This window comes from Cuculus canorus, chromosome 4 (assembly GCF_017976375.1).
Source record: "Cuculus canorus isolate bCucCan1 chromosome 4, bCucCan1.pri, whole genome shotgun sequence".
NCBI lineage: Eukaryota > Metazoa > Chordata > Aves > Cuculiformes > Cuculidae > Cuculus > Cuculus canorus.
Window position 1 is genome coordinate 71,199,065 of NC_071404.1, and position 20,365 is coordinate 71,219,429.

At 41.0% G+C, this 20,365-nt stretch overlaps 1 protein-coding gene across 16 annotated transcripts in view; it reads right to left on the reverse strand.

Annotated features, from left to right (window-relative positions):
* Positions 1–20,365, reverse strand: part of JADE1 (jade family PHD finger 1) — a 153,381-nt gene that overhangs the window by 21,101 nt on the left and 111,915 nt on the right. For 14 of the 16 annotated variants that reach the window (XM_054064485.1, XM_054064484.1, XM_054064486.1 and 11 more), the window contains 2 exons: positions 13,396–13,473; positions 2,472–2,554 (listed from right to left, as the gene is read on the reverse strand). In XM_054064485.1, coding sequence (XP_053920460.1) covers positions 2,472–2,554; positions 13,396–13,401 — 89 coding nt within the window. In that variant the 5' untranslated portion in view covers positions 13,402–13,473. Of the gene's footprint in view, positions 1–2,471; positions 2,555–13,395; positions 13,474–17,553; positions 18,072–20,365 lie in introns of those variants that run through there. The other 2 variants (XM_054064487.1, XM_054064473.1) reach the window with 2 other exon arrangements.

A 20,365-nucleotide genomic window follows, 5' to 3' on the forward strand; every position in this document is an offset into this window, starting at 1 on the left:
GCCCAACGGTGCACAGTGACAAAGGAAAAGACAGATGATGAGGGCAGTGCTCTCAATTTCTCCTACTGGCTGCTAAGGGGGCAAAGGGACACAACCTCCCAGTCCCAAACAGTGGCCATGGTGGTCTGTGTTCGCTCCAGCCAGTTGTTGCACCTGGCTAAGGAAGAACCAGATCTATACAGAGTGCTAAACAAGATAGCCATTTTGGTCACACACTACTCACGTCCCTGATATCTCAATCAATTCCCTACAATTCTGGGGAAGTATTTTAGGGAAGCAGTAAACATGACAGTTAATTGCACTTCTGAGAATATTTCAGAGTTGTACTTCTGAAAATATTTCACATCTTGAAACCTCTCCTCTTTCCCAACAAACAGACATCATCCTTTTTCTGACTCAGTATGTTTCTGGTTCTACTCTGGTTCTGTCATAAAAATAGCATAAAATCATTACTTTTTTTTTCATAAAATCATAGAATAGTTTGGGTCGGCAGGGACCTTAAAGCTCATCCAGTTCCAACCCCCTGCCATGGGCAGGGACACCTCCCACCAGCGCAGGCTGCTCAAGGTCCCATCCAGCCTGGCCTTGAACACTTGGTTTTCGCTTCACACTTGTCTTGACGTGTCCAGAAAAACTGCCCACGTTAAAAAAAATAAAGAATATCATTACCATATGAAGGAAAGTGCAAACTCAGGTAATGAAATATAATGAAATGTTTTAAACAATCCAATTACAAGTCCTGTGAGGCTCCAATCAAGAAAAAATATAAGCCACAAAGTAAACTGGCTCACAAACTGAGCAAGCACAGCTGGCCGGGGGATTCTGCACTTCTAAGTGATCTGAATTACAGGCATCGAATGCCAAATGAAAAGAAGACTGATAGTATAAATTGGGATGCAAAACTTGCTCAGTCTGAAAGCCAAAGTAACTCAGGCTCTCGGATAAATTTGTCACAGCATTCCCTCAAAAGTCAAGCTAATGCAGCACCTGACAAGCAAGCAAGTCCTTCCCAGGCCAGTGGCCCTGTGACACCATTCTTTCTGCTCTAATTTCTGATGCAATTAGACTGCCTGGAGCAAAGCGGAGCTTACAGAAGTGCTGGCTCTCAGAAGCACTGAACACTTCAAAGCTAAAGGGTGAAACCCTGGCCACGCTGAAGTCAATGGGAATTTTGCCACCAACTTCAATGAGACCAGGATTTCACCCGGGGAGTTTAGCAAGTGTCACTTTTCTGCCAGCACACTGATCATCAGAACAGTGTGCTGTGGTGAGGAGAGACAACACAAACGGAGGGAGGAAGGGAAGAGACTGTGGAACAGAGCTGAAGGGAAGTATATGTGAAGTCCATCCAGGCTGAGAAAACGAGACAGAACAGTACAAAACTGCCAAGATTCTGAAAACAAATGCAAGGAAAGAGAGAGGAGAAGCAGAAGCACACAACAAACAACAGCAAGATTCATAATTGTCTCAGATTATTTCTTAATGGCCTTTTATGAGGTAGCTCTCAAAACTAGGATTAAGGGGCTGCTTCTAAAGGAGGTACTATAGATAACTAAGGAAAGCAAGCTTATCATCAGCAAGAATAAATTCACCAGAGGTCTCCACATTTACAAAAAAAAAAAAAGGTCTTTAACAGCCAACAATCTAAAAAGAAGAATGGAAACCACCAGTACCAGGTGTAGTTTACAATGAACGGGATTTTTTTTTTTGTGAAAACTACTCTCTGGGACTCAGGTCTATTTACTGTCCCTGGGGGGATTCATAAAGCGTGGGTTTTTTCTCAACATCAATCACTTACTAATGCAGCAGAAACACATGTATTGGGCAAGTGCATTAAATGAAGAAATTCCATCTCCCAAAGCAAATCCTTTCTTTGCAGCCTCTACAAAGTCCACAGCGCAGTATTTGCCTGAAGATAGGGAGATTCAGCAAGAATATTTCTAAAGAACTGGATCACATTTATGTCTTACCAACAGTTGATCCGTCCTAAAGTATAAAGATTTATATCTCCCTTGACATGGTTTCCTCAAAGCACTAAGCCAAACAGAACTGTCAGGAAGTAGATTTTTAGTTTGACAAGCACTCTAACAAAAGACCACATGCCAAGACCCAATACCAACTATGAAATAAATGCACCTAATATAAATTTTCACTGTTAACAAATCAAGCTACAAATAAAACCTGATGCCTAAAATACTAGAAGAAAGACTCCACAGCTATGTTGAATGGGTGTCAGACTATAACAAAATCCACAGATCAAAACTGGTGCTGACAGCGGCTGTGCCAACTGCTGAACTCCCTGACCTCCTGGCAAATAAGAAAAAGGTGGGAAAGTGGGGAGCAGGTGCCACCTAAAATGTAGCAAAAAGGAAAGAAAATGCAAATCACAAGAAAAGGATCCACTAGCATAACATGTATACAGCTTTGTGTTTGATAGACATAACCAAATGTGAATCAAATTCCACAAGTACCTCAGAAGGTTTTCGATCTTCATGTCTGGAACACGAAGTTCTCCGATGTCGAGATCTGGAATGCTGGGACCAGGTGGACAGACCTAGGACACAGAAATGATCATTTGCAGACTCCACTGCCATCTGTCAATGAAAGCCTTTGCACTCCCCGAATGCCCAAGGCAGACAATTGACTTCAGTGGGACTACACGAGCGAGGCAAGTCAGAGACAGGCTGCTATGCCAAACCTCCAGAAGACCCTTCTCAAAATGAACTAGAAAATATAAAGTTACTCAGTTGTAAACTTCTGCAATCACTCTCCTGGCTCTGTTTTGTTTACAATTTTCCACTGATACAGGCCCGTATTGGCTGCACTGCACTCACTGACCTTCCACTCAGCAGCTGAAGATAGCTGCCTCATAAAATGCTTCCCTTTGAGAATCAGTAAATCATTTTCTGCAGATTTCTAACTGACCAGGAGGTCTACCGACAGCCTGAGATGTGCTCTTTGAAGTTAATGTATTGATGTCTTAAGCACCTGTATCAGATACCCAATTTTTTACTTTCTCAAAATGAAGCACGCTGCCACGCACACAGAGCAGACCCACAGAACAAGCTGTTGTCTCCTCTCCTGAGCAAATCTCTCTGTGTGGTTGTACTATTTTTGTCTGCATAATTATTCATTACATTCCAAAGAAATTATACCTTTTTGCCTCAAAACCTTTTGACAGCGACTCTGTCAGCTTGCAGAAATATTATAACAGGAGAACAGGAAGAGAGAATCTACCCTCCACTGACAAGGCAGTGCTTTGACACTGGAGTATATTATACCTGTGCAAATCAATTCCTTTGAATTCAGTAAGATTTACAGGGACAGCAGGTATTTTCCACAGCAGTAATGAAAAAAAAAAGGCCAATAAATTCTCAGTGGCCAGAGAGATGAAGGACTTGTAATAAGGTCAATATGACAGGGAAGCTAGGACCTACACAGTGAACTGTGATGGATGAACACAGATTTTGCCACTCGAGGCATTAATTGTAGACAAATAAAAACAGAACCAATGCAAAGGCCTTCCCACACCACTTATTTCTTCACTGCCTGTGCACATAGATGCTAGGAGTAAAAAGTGGAAGCCTACAGTCCATAAGAGCAACATCGCCTCTCATCAGAAAGCACAAAACCAGACTGCATATGATGGGATAAGTTCTCTATTAAAAACAGAAACTGTTTTCAAAGTGAAGTGACCACCCAAGACCGTCATTGTAAAGATACAACTGAATAAGTAGTCACCAGGAGAATTAATTACGTTGTAGTTACACTTTCTCTTTTCAGTTAGTAATACACCAAGGAATCTGCCCCAGTGCAACCCACTCTGTTCACAACAGCGAACAACAGACAATACGAAGAACACGCTCAGTGGTCAAAATATAAACAAGGTACACAGGAAAGAGCTAAAGACCTTACCTTCTGAGGTAAGAATACAGAAAAGATCACTTTAAGCAAATATTAATGTTTTAATATAAAAGTTGGTGATCTGAAGGATTTTTTAAAAGTCATGGGCACTTCTCCTATACCCCTATATTTCAGAATTACAATTTTCTGTTTCCGTGAAGGACAAAATAAAGGAAAAACATGACTACCATTTACTGATGTGTGCAGAAAGCCAGTCTCTTAGGATCATTTAACTACCACTTCATTTAAATGTTCTCTTGAAAACTAAAACAAAAAACCACAAGCAGCAGTATAAGCCTCTTCTGAGACTCCTATCAGCTTGGACCCAAACTCAGCCTAAAAAAGTCAAAGGGAAACAACTGAAATCTCTCAAAAAGTGGCAGATGCACAGCTAAAATTCATGACAGAAAACCACAATTTTCCTGCAATATAACGAAGCGATTACTAATATTTTAAACTCTTTAATCAACACACCCACTAGAAGACACAGACCACGTAAGAAGCCACACAGATGAGTATTCAGTTCTTGTGGGTTCTGGTGTTTTCCATCAGGGAGACATTAATGGCTAATTGCCTGCCTGCCCTGAGGTATTCATCTGGTTAGACCACTGCTGAAATGCCCAATTCCTTTGTGGATCTGAGCAGCTTCACAGTGTTGGGTCTGGGGGATAAAGCCTGCACACAAGATGACGAATTAAGAACAAGTGGTGTTTGATGTTTCTGTGAGAGACGAGCTAGTGAGTCTGGAGGCCTCAATTACAATTGGTCTGCATCTTTACCCATGTGCTGTAATTCAGGTCTGATGATAACTTACCATAAACTAAAGATAAGAAAGCAAGTATACTGGCTTCTATTTTTTTCATGAGGGTATTAAAATATGGATTTCCAGGTCTGTCTCATGTCACAGCCAAGCTACAAAGGTTACAAGTAAAATGATCCCTACCGTATCTCCCATCTCCATTCCTTTCCTGTGTCATCTGCACATGCTACACGTAAGAAACAGTGCCTTAAATGTGTACTTTTGATTTCAGGCACAGTCCTTGTACACATGGGCTAGGCCACCGGATTAACTACTCCATTAACTACTCTGTTACACAACATGAAAAGTCAAATCTTAGCACCAAAACTCCAAAATCTTCACTTTAAATTACTTTTTAAAAGCTCTATATGAAAGCACGTTATGTAAAATTTCCATGCATAAAGGACAACTCAAACACTGCCAGCCTTCCTCAGGATATATTATAATGAGTTTTTTTTCCTTGCTAACTAACTTCTTACAACAAATAGGAGGAAAATAGTTTCTTATATAGTTTTGTAATAGCTATTTCCCTGCACATTAAATTTCAAGGTGAAAACACATAATGTAGTAAGTTACTGAAGAGACTGATGTATTTCTCTAAGCAGTGTAAACTGATTGTACGTAAGACTATGAGAAAAAGGTGGAAGAATTTCTCATGGGACGGAGATTTTACTGCCCACTAAAATCCGTAACTGTCACTTACAGGTGACCTTTGGCAAGGGCTTCACTTCAGCAAGGAAAACATTTACTCACTGAATAAACAAAACCCAACTATAAGGCTGCATTCACAGCTCAAACCACCACCACCGCTCAGGCACAAAAGGGCAAGAAATTGAAGGAGCCAGGCAAATGATAGTAAAATATCCAGCCCAGAGCAGTATTAAATTTAACTACTGTTGAAATCTCCAATAGGAGTTTCAACTCTGCTTCCATTAAAGTTAATGGCAAAATATCACTGCCTGCATCAGTGCCAAGACCAGCTCACTGAGTTACCCAATGCTGCTTTCATTAATAAGCAATCCAACCACTCCGAGTATACCAACAGGAGGAGGGAAATGAAGGAGGTTATTTGTCTTTCAAGTAGTTTTTCCATATTTTCATACCTAATCCAGAAAAAGGACCTTACTGAAAGTAAAAGTTCACAGGCAATTGCAGCTACTTCAGTGATTAACGACCTGATTTTTTGCATTTAAATACATGAAGTAAGACTGACTCCTGGATTATCCGGAAGCAACAACCTACTGTGGTTAAAACAAACACAGGATTCAAAACAGCTCTTCTGTATTATAAAAGCACATGAACCTAACTGAGTTATTGCTGAAAGATTCCAGACACTTTTCACCCAAATTACCCTCTTAAAGTAGCTAAGCTGACAGTATTAATCAACCGTTTTCTGAATACCAGCCGTAGTCCCAAACTGGGTTAGGATCTCCAAGACAAGAATAAAACCTAAAGATCAAGATAGTCAAACCCAGTTTTGGTAAAATAACAAGGAAATAAAACCAAAACCATAAAGGAAGTCTGAATCACTGGGATCTGGAAGATGTAAAACTTTTGTAAGGTGACATTATATACCTTATGGGAAAACTGAGTTGCAGAGCAGGTGGAAAATTAATGAGATGTTAAGAGAGCCCATACTAACAAAAAGCCATGTGACTAACTATGGATATGAAAAACGCACAACTCCATGTCAAGAAGGTGAACAAACACATCTAAAACATGAGTCCATATCATTTTTAGCCATCAGAGAGGTGTCTCATTAAGCACCCATCCCACTGTATGACCGTGCAAGCTAAGGATGAACACAATACCCTAGCTGGCATCATCGCTCCAGGACACGCACCAAGACCATTCTGATTCTTTTACAGTCCTTTCAAGCAGCCTTGGAGTTCGAATGTTCTAAAAAGGTTTCCATCCCTTTAGAACCAAGGGAGGAGTATATCATACCCTTACCACAGATATCAGTTTTCCCTTTGCATTCACCCACTTACAGACAAAAAGCACAAAGAAGTCCCAAACAACAAATGAGGTGTAATTCGCCTCGAAAGCAGCAAAGCTCTAACATGCCACTGGTGCTGGACAGGCAACTTCTAAGACTCAGGTATGAAAGCTTCCTGCTCCCCATGGCTATGACACACACCTTACTCTGCCAACACAGGGTTTTTCTAATACCCCTGCAGGGTGTATGTAACACATACAACTCCTGACAATAAAAGAAAGCAGTCAAGGAGTGTGAATTTTCTTTCCATATTCATGAAGAACACGTGTTTCCCAAAATGAAAAATCTAATCAATTTTAACTCTATCAATTTATTAAATGATCTGTCAAGAACAGGTTTTGATTCCAAACAAACCCATCAAAACAGAAAATTCCTCAGGACCAATAAAGCATTTTAAGCCCTTGGGGAATCCTACCCCACAACTAATATACTACTCAGCATGAGCACAAAAAGCTCAGCTACTCAGTATCACGCACGAGGCTGTTGCAAAGCCACCTGCAAGACACCCAGCTGCGTCCCTGGAGAACTACCTGCTGCTACAGCCTCTGAACACTTCAAAGCCTCAGATCGCCAGGCATCTGAAAGCACTTCTCTCCCCGTAAATACACTCCCGCTACACCATCACACCAGGCAGCACAACAGAGCAAAACATCCCTGACATGGATCTATGTCTGGCTGTCACTTCTGCTTAACGCTGCCATTTCCAGATGCCTATACTGCCCCTCAGCTGACTGCGAGACCAGCCTGGTGCTCCTGCCAACGCTCTGTCAGAAAGATCTGCAGCCTGAAGAGAAAACAGAGATGCTCAGTCTCCCCGTTTAATGCCTAGGCTATAACTCTTGCAGTAAGGCTTCATGTCAGTTAGACCTAACTCCACGTCTAGACCCAAATTCCAGCACCACGTAAGCCAAAGCAGACAAGGGCAGTTTTCCATTGTGTTAGGTACAGAAAGAGCTGTCTGTGCAGCACTCTTCAGCCTCATCACAGAGGAAGCACCATGTACGCAAACACAACCTATGACACCATTTCACACAGCCAAATAAATTCCCCTTCTCATGTTTCTGTTGCTGGAGGATCTGCCCATCTATCTTCCTTATCTTTATATAATAGCATATTATTACACAATAATCTCACTCAAGATCAAAACAGAAAACGCAACAGCCTTTTTATCTCTTGTCAACACTGATGCTACTCAAAATTTAGTGTCATTTGACAACTACCCAATTGCAGCTGCAAACAATGCACGGATCCATACAATCTTTGCAGTCCTTTGCAACAAAACTGCACAATTGCTTGGTATCTGACACACATAATGAATGGTCTTTGCAGTTCCCTGCCACAGCAGTTCAATACCAGTTCCCTTCTATCACCCCTCTTCTCAGTAGCGCACATTTGAGTTTTATGATCTCAAAGAACACACAGGTAACCATGCACAGGCACACACCACTCTTCTAACAGCGAGGAATTCCTCGACCTGTCTTATTTTTCATCACAAGACCCAAGTGTGGCTCCAACTCCACAGCCCAAGGCTTCCCACTGTAGCAATGCCTTACCACAAGTATACAGAAGTTTTAGTACCAGTTTTACTACAGGCTGCTTTGCCCAAATCCCAGCCCTGTAATTATGTTCCAGCCTGCTGGTTAATCGCCATCCCTCGCCTACCAGCAAGTTCAACTGAAACTGCCTTTTCCTAAAGCGCTGTACAGTATTACACATGCCACTAGGTAATTGCCACATTTCAGCGGCAGTGGCAGCTCTGTGGCAGATGATGTACAAACCTAAGGTTATGTATGCCACAACCTTTGTGCAGGCACTCTACGATCCACCTCAAACACAATGGGAATCCACTGGGATGAAACGCCCTTTCTAAATGCAAGATCCCCATCATGGATATTAGCAAAGTACTTTTAACTTTAAAATAACATTTGCTTAGCAATGATATAATAAGGGTCTGTCTAAATTACAGAATTATGTTCCACAAGCATTAAATCTTTCATTTCCCAGAAATTATGTGAAACCTTATAAATCTTAGAAGTACTTCTCATCTGCAAGTGTTTCCAGTTCTTCTCTCAGATGCTCTGCACGCAGCAGCACAAGGAATTGATAACCTCTTCCAAGGATAAATGAAGGGGCATCATAAAAGCAAGTAAAACATGAAGAAAACCATGCCCTGAATTCCTCACTCAAGGAAAACGACGACCAAAATCTCTTTGACATCAAGGTGGGCCTGTATTTCACCCAAGCTTCCTACAACACAACCACCTGAGCTTCAGATCTTGCCTCAAACACAATGTGTCCACGTGTCCAAGCAACCTGTGCAAAAGGAACACCCCTGAAGCTATAAACGGGAACTACTCCACTGCACAACTTTATCTCACCAGGAAACAAAGCACATGGAATATTCAGCACAAACTGCGTTTGCAGATTTACAGACTAAGGAGGCTAAAAAGTCAGGTCAAGCACTGAGCAGGAAAGATAAAAGAGTCAGTATCTAACATTTCATTGGAGCAAGACCTGGAATCCTCAAAAGGAGTTGTTGCAAGGGAGGAGCAAGCTGCAATGCAAAGTAACAGAGATTGCTTCAAAACTATCAAAGCCCCAGCAAGCCATCGGACAACCAGGATGTAACTGAGATTGAGGTAAACATCACTAATTTATTTAATACAGGTTTTGAAGAAGATGGCTTGTACATCACACAGCTTTCACGATGGGCCTGGCAATCATTAATGTCTACTCTAGTTGCTGCAATACATTACCTGGAAAGGGACAGAAGGTAACTGGCTGCCAGATGACAGAAACAGGATTACTTTGAAGTGCCAGTAACCTTAAACCCTTCACCAAGCCTCTCCACTGTATTTCTACCAGAGTTCAAAATCCGGAACTAAGCCTGCAGCCATTTTTCATTCAATTAGATTTCATGGATAAAACATTCAAAAGTGACTTATGAACAAAATCTCTGAGGACATAGCCAGATACCCAGGGACCACCTGGAGAAATGCTGTGCACACCTGTCGCTGACAACCCTGCTCAGTGCTTCCAATACACTCCTTTGGCCTCACCTTTAAAAGAGGATGTAGAACTCCGATTTTAAGGGGAGGCAGATTTTCAGTAGTTAGGTTGAAGGACACAAAATAAACACTCAAAGCTTTTGGGAAAGAATCAAGTTAGAGAGCAAAAAAAGAAGTGATGAGGAAAGCAAAGGTTCTCTCTTTAGGCTGCAAGACTTTAAAATAGTGCAAATGGAATCATAGAACAGTTTGCGTTGGAAGGGACCTTAAACATCATGCAGTTCCTGCCACCCTGCCATGCGCAGAGACACCTCCCACCAGACCAGGCTGCTCAAAGCCCCATCCAGCCTAGCCTTGAACACCTCCAGGGAGGGGGAATCCACAGCTTCCCTGCGCAACCTGTGCCAGTGCCTCACCACCCTCAGCGGGAAGAATTTCTTCCTAATGTCTAATTTGAATCTTCCCCCCTTTCAATTTAAATTTATTAAATATTATCTGACCACCCACACTAAAATACCCTATGTAAGTCAGAAAATACATGCATGTGCTCTAAGACTGCAGCTGTGTAGTTAAACATTTTTCTGTTCTGTATTTCACCCCTAACTGGAAACGATTCACCCTTCTTTCATCTCACAAAAGGAGAACACATTTTCCTTCCCCTGAATAACTACAGAAAGGTTTGTATCTTCAGTGTAAGAAATTATTAGTGCTTGAGGCATGGCATTTGGTTTTCTATCACCTTATGACTACCAGCGAAACTGACTCAGTTCAGTGACCTAAGAGAAAACTATCTTTCTATGTACATTTATTTTTTTAGAGAAATCCTATTACTAGCAGCATCATTATTACTACCTTATAAACACTCGGGTTCCCGAGTTCAATAAAATAAAATGCTCAGTTCTCCACATCAAAATATTTTCCAAGTGGCACTGGAGTCTGGCCCAGACAAGTGTCATCATTCAGGTTATTCCAACAGCATTGGTTATTCCAACAGCATTTATCCAGAGACATGACACATCCGAGACACCTGATCCCCCAGCCTACTGAGGCACAGGATGAAAACCCAACCTCAGAACTGAAGAAACCCAACAGCTGGAAGCCCAGTCCTCACCTTGTGAGATAAGGGAGAGCAGTGCAGAGCTCCAAGCTGAAGGACTACTGACTTCAGCATGGCGGGAATGCACAAAGCGCCTTGGAGGGTCAAGAGGTGCCACCAACTGAAGGGAAGCAGATGTTTGGCAACAGGACTCCAACTAAGTGTTGATTAAAATTTCAACTTTTCAATTAGAAGACGGCTGTTTGAAGTGCTCTGAACAGTCTATTTAATTGTTTTTTGCCTCTGGGAACTCTAAGAAGGAAAAATAGCTAGTGGAAAACTTAAAGCCTTCAACGCAGAGACCAGAATTTCACAGATTTTTTTACCTTTTATGTTTTTAAGCAACAACATTTGCTTTCCTTTCTAACACCAGTACAGTGAATCAGATACTACTGACAAAGTAATGACACAGAAATTAACACAGCGAGAGTAATCAGTAATTCTACTGAGGACAAGCAAAGATAAAATGAAGGTGAGACCTGTAAGGGGAGACCCTTGACATTCAGATGAGGAGCTACTGGTATCTCCTGTAACAGGAAAAGGGGAGAGAAAGAGTCTGAGCGTCAGACATTGTCCTGGGGAAGTGTGAATGATAAAAAGCCTCAGAGATGCTGACCCTACACTAAACATGATCTCAGCTCCTGATTATGAACCTTCGATCTCTTTGAACATGTGTGAATATACAGGAACTTGTATCCAAATTTGCCCAGTAAAGGGGAAAAAAAATCATCATCATCATCAGGGAAAAAAAAAGCTGGGATATATTTCAGACAATACTTGATAATACTTCTAGAATTTTACTGCCTTTTGCCATGTAATTTATTCAACAAACAGTTATTCAGATTAATTAGTCTTTAAAACAGAGAAATCATAAAAGGTCAAAGGTTTGTTTTCCTTTTCCTAACTCCTTTTCTCAGATCTTGATCTATGGAAGAAATGAAAATACAGTTTTTTGGAAAACATAATTCAGAAAGTTGACGGCTCTATTCCAGGTAGTTATATATCAAATGCCATTACAAACAAGCATTATAATCAGCAACAGATCAGTCAACGGTATCTATTTAAGACCTTCAACTCCAAGATTATCTGCATCATCCTTTATTTGGAAAAGTCTGTAACACAAGGCGCATGAAGGCATCAAAGAGTGAAAAAAAAAAAAAACAGATAAGAGTGTGAAAATAAACACTTATTATCAAAATGAAATGCTATTATATGAAGTCACTAGGGAATAAAAAATGAGTAAAGCAAAATTCTATGAAAGACATCACATTTGCTGCTACCTGTCTGTTTTACAAGTGAAAACACATCTTTATTTTGGGGAAATACAGGTCATATTTAAGGAAATACACCGACTTCTTTTTTTTATCAGCCCAAGTAAACTTCTAACCAAGAAAAATCAGTGATTTTTTTCTCCCCAAATGCCCTAGCTGCAGGTAGTGCTCCAAAACCAAGACAAACCCCATACCTCTTCACTCAATCCTTCCTTGGACCAACTCTTAACCAGTCTGCTAGTTCTTACCTCCTCCGATCCTTTTGCCACCCCTTCATTTCAGCCACAGTTTACCTAAGGTTGTCTAAGATACCAATGCGGCCAAACCTGAGCAGACTCCCATGCAGCACAGGCACACCTGAGAAATGCACATAGGCAAAGCGGTCACCCGCACAGGTCCACCGTGCAGCACAGGGCTACATTCCTGGAGTAAAGGTTTCGAAAGCACCTGGAAAACCCCCCTGATCACTTTCTGTTACATTTCAGACTGAAGTCTCACAAAAGACTTCAGATTTGAAGATCTGCACCCAGGCAGATGAAATTAAAACCTGGAAAACCTCTCTGACAACTGGCTAAGCTGTGCTATGTCAAGTACAATCAACCTGCTTGTTTGGGCAGATGAAACACCTGGGCACATTTCCCAAACTGCCATTTCATCTCTTCCTCCTCGCTCCTTTTCGTGCTTAAATGAAAGATCATCAGTCCCTGGCATCCAAACACGGAGGCAGAGACACACCATACACAGCTCAGTGCCAGCTGTGTCAGCACAGAAACAGTTAAAAGACATTAATACATTCTCTATGCAAATTATTGACCTACTGAATTCAAATTTTTTTTCAAGGCACTCGAATAAGATAATCTTCAAACAAAGGAATAACTTTTAGGCACCATCAATCTTTTCTACTGAAGTCTGAAGCAAAATACATTTCCACTGCAAAAGAGTATGAGAACACTGAAGCAAATATAGAATCCTGATGCAGAGTTCTATTGCACACTAAGCTGTCGATGATGTTAGCAGATGCCTCCATGTATGTTCTGTCCCAGTAATGATAAATTATGCTGGTTTTGAAGATTTTAAACATGACAACAAACTTTTTCTCTTGTTTTATCTTATTAACACTGTATCGTCAATACAGTGGGGGAAACCTGCATCTCCTGCCCACCTCTGCTCAGAACAACCGAGTGCAAAACTAAGTGCTTGTAATACGCATTTCTATCAGTCCAACCAATACGCAAAATGCCTCTGTCATATAAAACACTGCATTAAAATGTGTTTTCAAACTCAAAACCTACTGCACTCTACAACAAAGGAGCACTTACTGCCATTGTCGTCAGAATCCTCACTGCTGCTAGGAAGCCGACGTCGTTTCATGATCTCCACAGAAAACAGCAGGCAGCCTGCAAAGCAATGAGACAGCACTTAACCCAAGATGATAATACACAGTCATCAAGTTGTGTTTCTGATGGTATTCAAGGATTTACAGCACACAAAGGAAAACAAACAACTTTAAATAGCATCTCAAATATGAACGGGGAGTATCTCTAGGATGCTTAATTAAGCAGTCATCGTAGGAGCAGGTGAGCAAGACTGAAGAGTATCAATGACAACCCCACCAACACTTTCACCCCAAAATAAAAGTGTATTTTGTTCTGAGAGGTCTTAAAACCGAGTGCAGTCAATACGCTTAACCTTCCCTGCCCCTTCCAACACTAAATTTCCAATACAATAACCTTTTTACTCCTTGTGTAAATGCTTACTTTGACGTATAGGGTTTTGGAATCATTTTATTGCTGTTTAAAGTGCCAGATTCAATTCAAAGACTAAAGTCATCCCCTTATATATAAAAAAGAGAAACGTGAGTACCAGCAAGCCAAGTTTTCCCAGATTAACTAAACCTGCATCCTATATGCCCTGGAAAGCACCACCCTCTAAGGGAAGTTACCTCCTCCTGCAGGCACACTCATAACGCCATGCCTAACACTAACTGGTTTTCAGGAACCAGGTCACCAGCTAATCACACAGGAGCTCCTCCAAACTGCCAGACTTCCAATACTGAGTTCAACTGTACATGAATCAGTGATGTAAAGGCAAAAAGTTCTGTTCTCTTTAACTGCTATTCACTGGGCATTGGTATTTTTGCATTTGCTGTGGAATGAAACCAAATTCGAACGCTTAAGGAAGCTGTAAATAGCTATTCAGCATTTACATGTAAAAAGCTAGTAAAAAGTATAAGTTGAAGAGCAGAAAAAAACATGACAAGACGAGTGCAGAAAGGCATATCCACCATAAGTTAAACTGACAAGGACTCTGGCTGCACATCAAATCCCCTGAGCCTTTGCTTACCACAGATCAATCGTGATATCAACAAGGTCTGGGTGTTGTGCTAGCAGCAAAGCCCTCAGACATAGCTCTGAGGCATGGATTTGGAAAGCAGATGCCAAACTAATTTTTCGCTTCTAGGTAGGTGCAGGAAATGTAACCTCCTCGTTTTCAGGGGAGTTGGGATTTCCTAGAAATCTTGCAACAAAACTCTTTTCATTGAACCTTCATCGCATAGGGAACTATGCCAAGAGAACACATCGCACTGTAGCAAACTCAATAATGCTTTCAACTTTTATAAGACCAATTCCCCAAATAAGGAAGACCCAAAAGTCTAACTTAAGCATGACAGTATTTCCAAAAAAGCACAAAACCCAACTCTTCGAAAAGTGACTCACAGAAGAAGAAATAAGCATTTTTTGAGGGAATTAGTATTATTATCACTAGTGAATCATAAGCAACCCAATCTGAGACACTATTTTACAATTTTAGTGGATTTGATACAGTTCTAACAGCCCAAACACAGAAAGATCCCCTCCTTTTTCCCCATTATACAATCAAAAGAGTTGGGGACAAGCCTCCCTCCCACGAAGTGACCTTCCAGACTGGGATTTTACATGGCTGCCTTTGAGCTGCAAACTTTGCTCACTAAAGGTAAAGACAAACCGAATGGTTCGCTTCACCAAGACCCTTTGTCAGCATCTCACAGAGCAGAAATTCACATATAATGTCCGATACCAGGATCATAAATGACAACCTCTTGCAGTGATACAAGAATTCTCTCCAGAAGAATCACCTTTGTGTGTATGACAAAAGGAAACACTGCCAATGGATAAATATGCCGACCAGCTTGGACCACCAAAATCATCTGGATACAGATCTGGAATAACAATGTAGTAGGTCCAGAGTCAAGTCCTGATATGTCACTCAAAGACAGAATGTCAACATTCAGATCCAAAAGAGGCTAAGACATAACTGAAAAATCAATTAGAATCATAGAATCATACAATCGCTTGGTTGGAAAAGACCTTTGAGATCATCAAGTCCAGCCGTCTTTGTCCACTACTGAACCATACTCCTGGTTAGCCACTACAAGACCAAAACTAGGTGGATAAATATCTTTTTGTAAGGTACTTTTTCTAGTAGTTCACATAATATTTCTTTCAATTACAAGAAAAGTAACAACAGCAATGTAAAAGAACATACTCACTTATGACAGAAATACCTCCTATAAGCAAAGTAAAGATGATACAGAAGAAAATAGAAAAATTAACTTATCTCAGAAATGTAACTTGTATATTCCCAGTCAAAATCCTCATTGTTTGGTTCATTCCCACATGGTCTGAAAAGTACTATGCACCATAAAGCAAAATAACACAACATATATAGGCTGTCAAAAACCAAACTAAACAGCTTGATGGTTGTTGTTTAAAAGGAGAGTGGTATTCACACCTCCCAATTCAAACACTCTCCATAGTTCTTCAGAAAATAAGAGAAACCAGGACAGAAGCCGCTGGAGTATTGGATAAGGCAGCTAATTTCCTTGCCCACTCTAATCAGGTGTGTGAAGCTGACCACGTTGAAGAGCCCATGTTCTCCAGTCACATTAAAAGAAATCCCCATTTGATGAAGCTTCTCTGAGACTCCTTTACAGGTGTATGGGAGGGTCAGGGTGAGGGGAAGGGGGGAAGAAGAATTAAAATCCAGAGAACTCATTTTTCCATCTTTGAACCTAACTCGAGTTTACAGGGAGCTAAATCACACATGGAAAAGCCGCACTTCGCTTCTTGGAGCAAGTCTCAAACCTCATAAGATTAACCCCCTAGAGCTTTTGTCATTAGAAGCAATAAAACAGCATTTTTCAACTTCTAAAATCATTTTAAACTGTTCCCAGCAGATGTTCATACCCATAGTTCAGAAAACACGCTCTAGAGATAACACTGGGACCGCTAATAAGAATCACAACTGCACAGATTGAAGGGCCGCTGCTTTTAAGGGTATCACAGTGCCTCTGACTCGAAGACTATCAATTTCTACCAGGTGATGGTGACCTCAAAGTCATGCAAGAACGGCATTAAAAAATAAACACGGATTATGGATAGTGATGGTTAGGTGCAGATTCAAAGCGCGGGCTTTGCCTCTTCAACCACAGACACACACAATTTCCCATCACGTGTAGAGAACCCCGTGAATTCAAGCAATGCTTTTTTTCATCTTCAATTAAAAATACTATGCTAACTCATCCTTCATGAGACACCCTTAAGTAAAAATAAAGAGGTATTTTTATACTGAAAAAAGCCATAATGGAAAAATTATCAAACCTTTCAGTAAAATTACTTATCTCGTCATCTTTCCTTTTCTAATCTGAGAGCAGAATGCCAGCAATATTACTTTTCTTTGAAATTCTCACTCTTCGGTCACGAAAATGTTATTATTTTTCATTTGGCTTTATTTTGCCATACACTTAAAACTCAGGTGCACATCCAGTGCATCTGATCCAACTCTGATCTCACTAAAACAATCTGAAACGGAAGGAGGTGTGCCAGTTCCAACAGGTCAGGAGTAAAGGCAGGTTCACCAAGTCTGACTGTACCGCAGCTCGTTTACCAGTACGAATTGCCTACGATCACTATGCCTGTAAGCAACAAGATTCACATGTAAGCATAAAAAGTCTACAACATTTAAGCCAAGCTTTAAGATTCATACCAGTAATAAGTACAAACTAAGCACTCAGCCAGCAACCCTTGCAGGGCAGGAAGAGACCACCCAGGTTACTGAGTTCAATTCCCAACAACTACATGCAACCACATAATTGCTGTTTATCTCAGAAGTTTCCACAAAACGTTCGCTGCACCCACACGTGCCACAGAATAACTTCCCAACCCCCTTGGCAAAAAGAATGCTTCTCTGATGCAAGGAAGCAGCCAAACAGGCAGTCCCCTGAATCCTGTATCTTCTATCACAAACATTTCTACAGATGTTTCTCCCAAACTCATACACCAGCCCCAAAAGGGCATTTGTCCACACACTGTTCACACTCGGAGTGAGCCCAACATTTGAAAAGCTATTGCGATTTTTAACCATCAACTTTAAAGCAGTTTATCTCAGCTTAGAATAAAATTTACCAATTAAAATGAGAACCATTAGAATCTACACACCTTTACCAACAAGAAACAAGTCTGAATGTGCTGGTAGCATTAGAATTCTGGAGTCCTAGAACTGATGAATTCTTTAAAAGTATTTTGAGCTGCTTCTTGATTGTGGAAAACCTCTTGCAGGAAGTTCTCAAGTTGTCTGAAAATGTGGTAATTGGTGGGAGAGAGGTCTGGTGAGTAAGTTGGGTGAGGTGGATTTCATAGCCCAGTTCATGCAGCTTCTGCAGAGTCATTTGTGAAACACGCAGTTGGGTGTTGTCACTGAGAAGAATTGGTCCTTTATGACTGACCACTGTTGGATGTAAACACCGCAGTTCTTGGTGCATTTTGTCAATATTTCTCTGCTGTGACAGTTCCGCCAGCTTTCAAGAAATTGTAGAGGATGATTCTACACACTGAAGAGTGACCACAGCCTTCTTTTGATGCAGCTCTGGTTTGGGGAGGTGTTTTGGTGCTTCACTTCAGTTCAGCTACTGCGCTGAATGCACTCAGTCGTGAACCCATATGTCACAATTTGACCACAAAGTGGATCAGTTTTGCTGCACAAAAGCAACACAAAGCAGACTTCATAACAATCTTTTTTTTTTTCATTTTCATTCAGCTTGTGCAGCACTCATTTGTTGAACTTTCTTTATCTTCCAATATGGTGTAAGCGTCAAACAACTGTTGAACGTTCCATTTTTCTGCAACTTCTTGAGTTGTTTTGCATGGATCTGCTTCAATACTGGCCCTCAGCTGGTTGTCCTCTATTGCAAAATGACGTTTGGACCCTCCTCATCTTCAAGGCACTCATTTCCATTATGAAATTTCCGGAATCAATGTCAAGCTGTACATGTTGTCAGTTCCCTGGCCAAATGCTCTGTTGATATGGCTGGCATTTTCACTGCTTTACACCCCCTTTTAAATTCACACAACAAAATCAACTGAATTTTGCACTTTAGAAGGGTATGCTACACGAACACAGTTGGACAGAAGTTTCATCCGAAATAAACATCAGTTTACAATGACAAAAACGGCAATTATTTTGCACCGATCGCATACAGGAGTCCATCACTCCCTGCGTAACAAAGGCTGCTGTACCACCAAGCCAAAAATTCCCTGAGTTTTCAGTGAGACATGTGAATCCCTAATACCTCAGCAACTTCTCTACTACATTTCAGTTTTCATTCCTTCAAAGACGACCCTTTCTTCTTCACAGAGGTTCAGGTTAGACATTAGGAAAAATTTCTTCACCCCAAGGGTTATTGGGCACTGGCAGAGGCTGCCAAGGGAGGTGGTTGAGTCACCATCCCTGGAGGTGTTTAAAAGACAGGTAAATTAAGTGTTCAGGGGTACGGTTTAGTAGTGCACAGGTACGGTTGGACTCGATCACAAAGGTCTTTTCCAACCAAGTAATTCTATGATTCTTGTTAAAAACTTTCTTGTCAGAAATCAGACAGACTGACACAGAGCACACTGACAGTTATTCCTCCTGAAGACTCTGTTATAACAGGTCTTTTCCAACCTAATGATCCTATGATTCTATAATATCTACCCATTTATTAGTGGTAGAAATAAAAGCAGACGCAGGCAAATACCAGCCTTCAACCAAACACAGCTTTACGGAAACAGCCATGACTCTGCTGGCAGCATTACCCCATTCCCAAGGGTGCACAACGCATCTATGAGTGCTGTGTGTAAACACATCACTGCATTAAATGGCAGGGACAGGGCAGAGGTCACACCCTTTTAGACACCAAGCACCCCAAGGTGAGCCAGCTGTGCCAGGGCAGCACTAGCATGGCTGGCACAGCTTGCAACACGCTCTGCCACACTGCTCCAGAGGCTGAAGCTGCTGTGCTTTAGAGAAACACAAGTCACCAGTGGCTTTTCCATCTTGCTAACTCTGAAAGCTAAGCTTTGGGTTTTACTCATTGATTAGGTACAAACTTCAAACACAGAAATGTAACTCCAGGCTTACATGACACAATTGCTCAGATTGTTTTTAAAGGCAAGATTACAACACCTGAAATGTTTCTTCTGGCCGCTGTATGTTGGAAAGAGCACTAAGCCTTTTTCAAAAGGCTTGCAAAATGCTATGCAAATGAAATCACTGGATGATAATCCAATATAATCAATGCTGAGCCATAAAACTACGTTTGGATTTACATACCTTTGTGGAGGTGAGCAACAAACATCTACCTCTACACAAACAACTAGATTAAGTCGGGAATATAGACACTTCTGCCTAGTTCCAGTAGCTGCCGGCAGATGCAGTGCAATGGGTTGGAATCTGCAACATGACACATCACACTCTTTTTACCAGTATCCATTCTCATGTTCCTCCATTCTTCATTCCATAAGAGATTAATTTAAAAGAATCAATACAACCCAAAGACCACACTGGACAGCAATACCAAGATCTCTCCTTTTACTTTTATTCTCCCACACTGAAGCCCCAGGACTTGCAGAGAAGAGTGGAAAAAAACATCCAAATCCTTTTTCCTAGCTTCCTCAGAGCAGAAATCCAGGCACAACCATAAAACCACCGTGGCAGTGTGCACACATTGACACTCAAGTGCGAAACACCACAGATCATTTTATGCTACTGCTGCACGGTTACACCATATCCTTTTTCACCCACTTTGACCCTAAGTAGAAAGATGATCAAAGAGAAGAATGTAAAGTGTGTCAGACTTTGTTATGCAAATAGCTAAACAGAAGCAAGTTTTAAAAATAATTATATATAAAAAAAATCTACATCCTTAGGTCAAAGGTTTTACATAGCACAACTCTTACTATGGTATTTTTAAGGGCTGTATAAACCTCTGGGTAA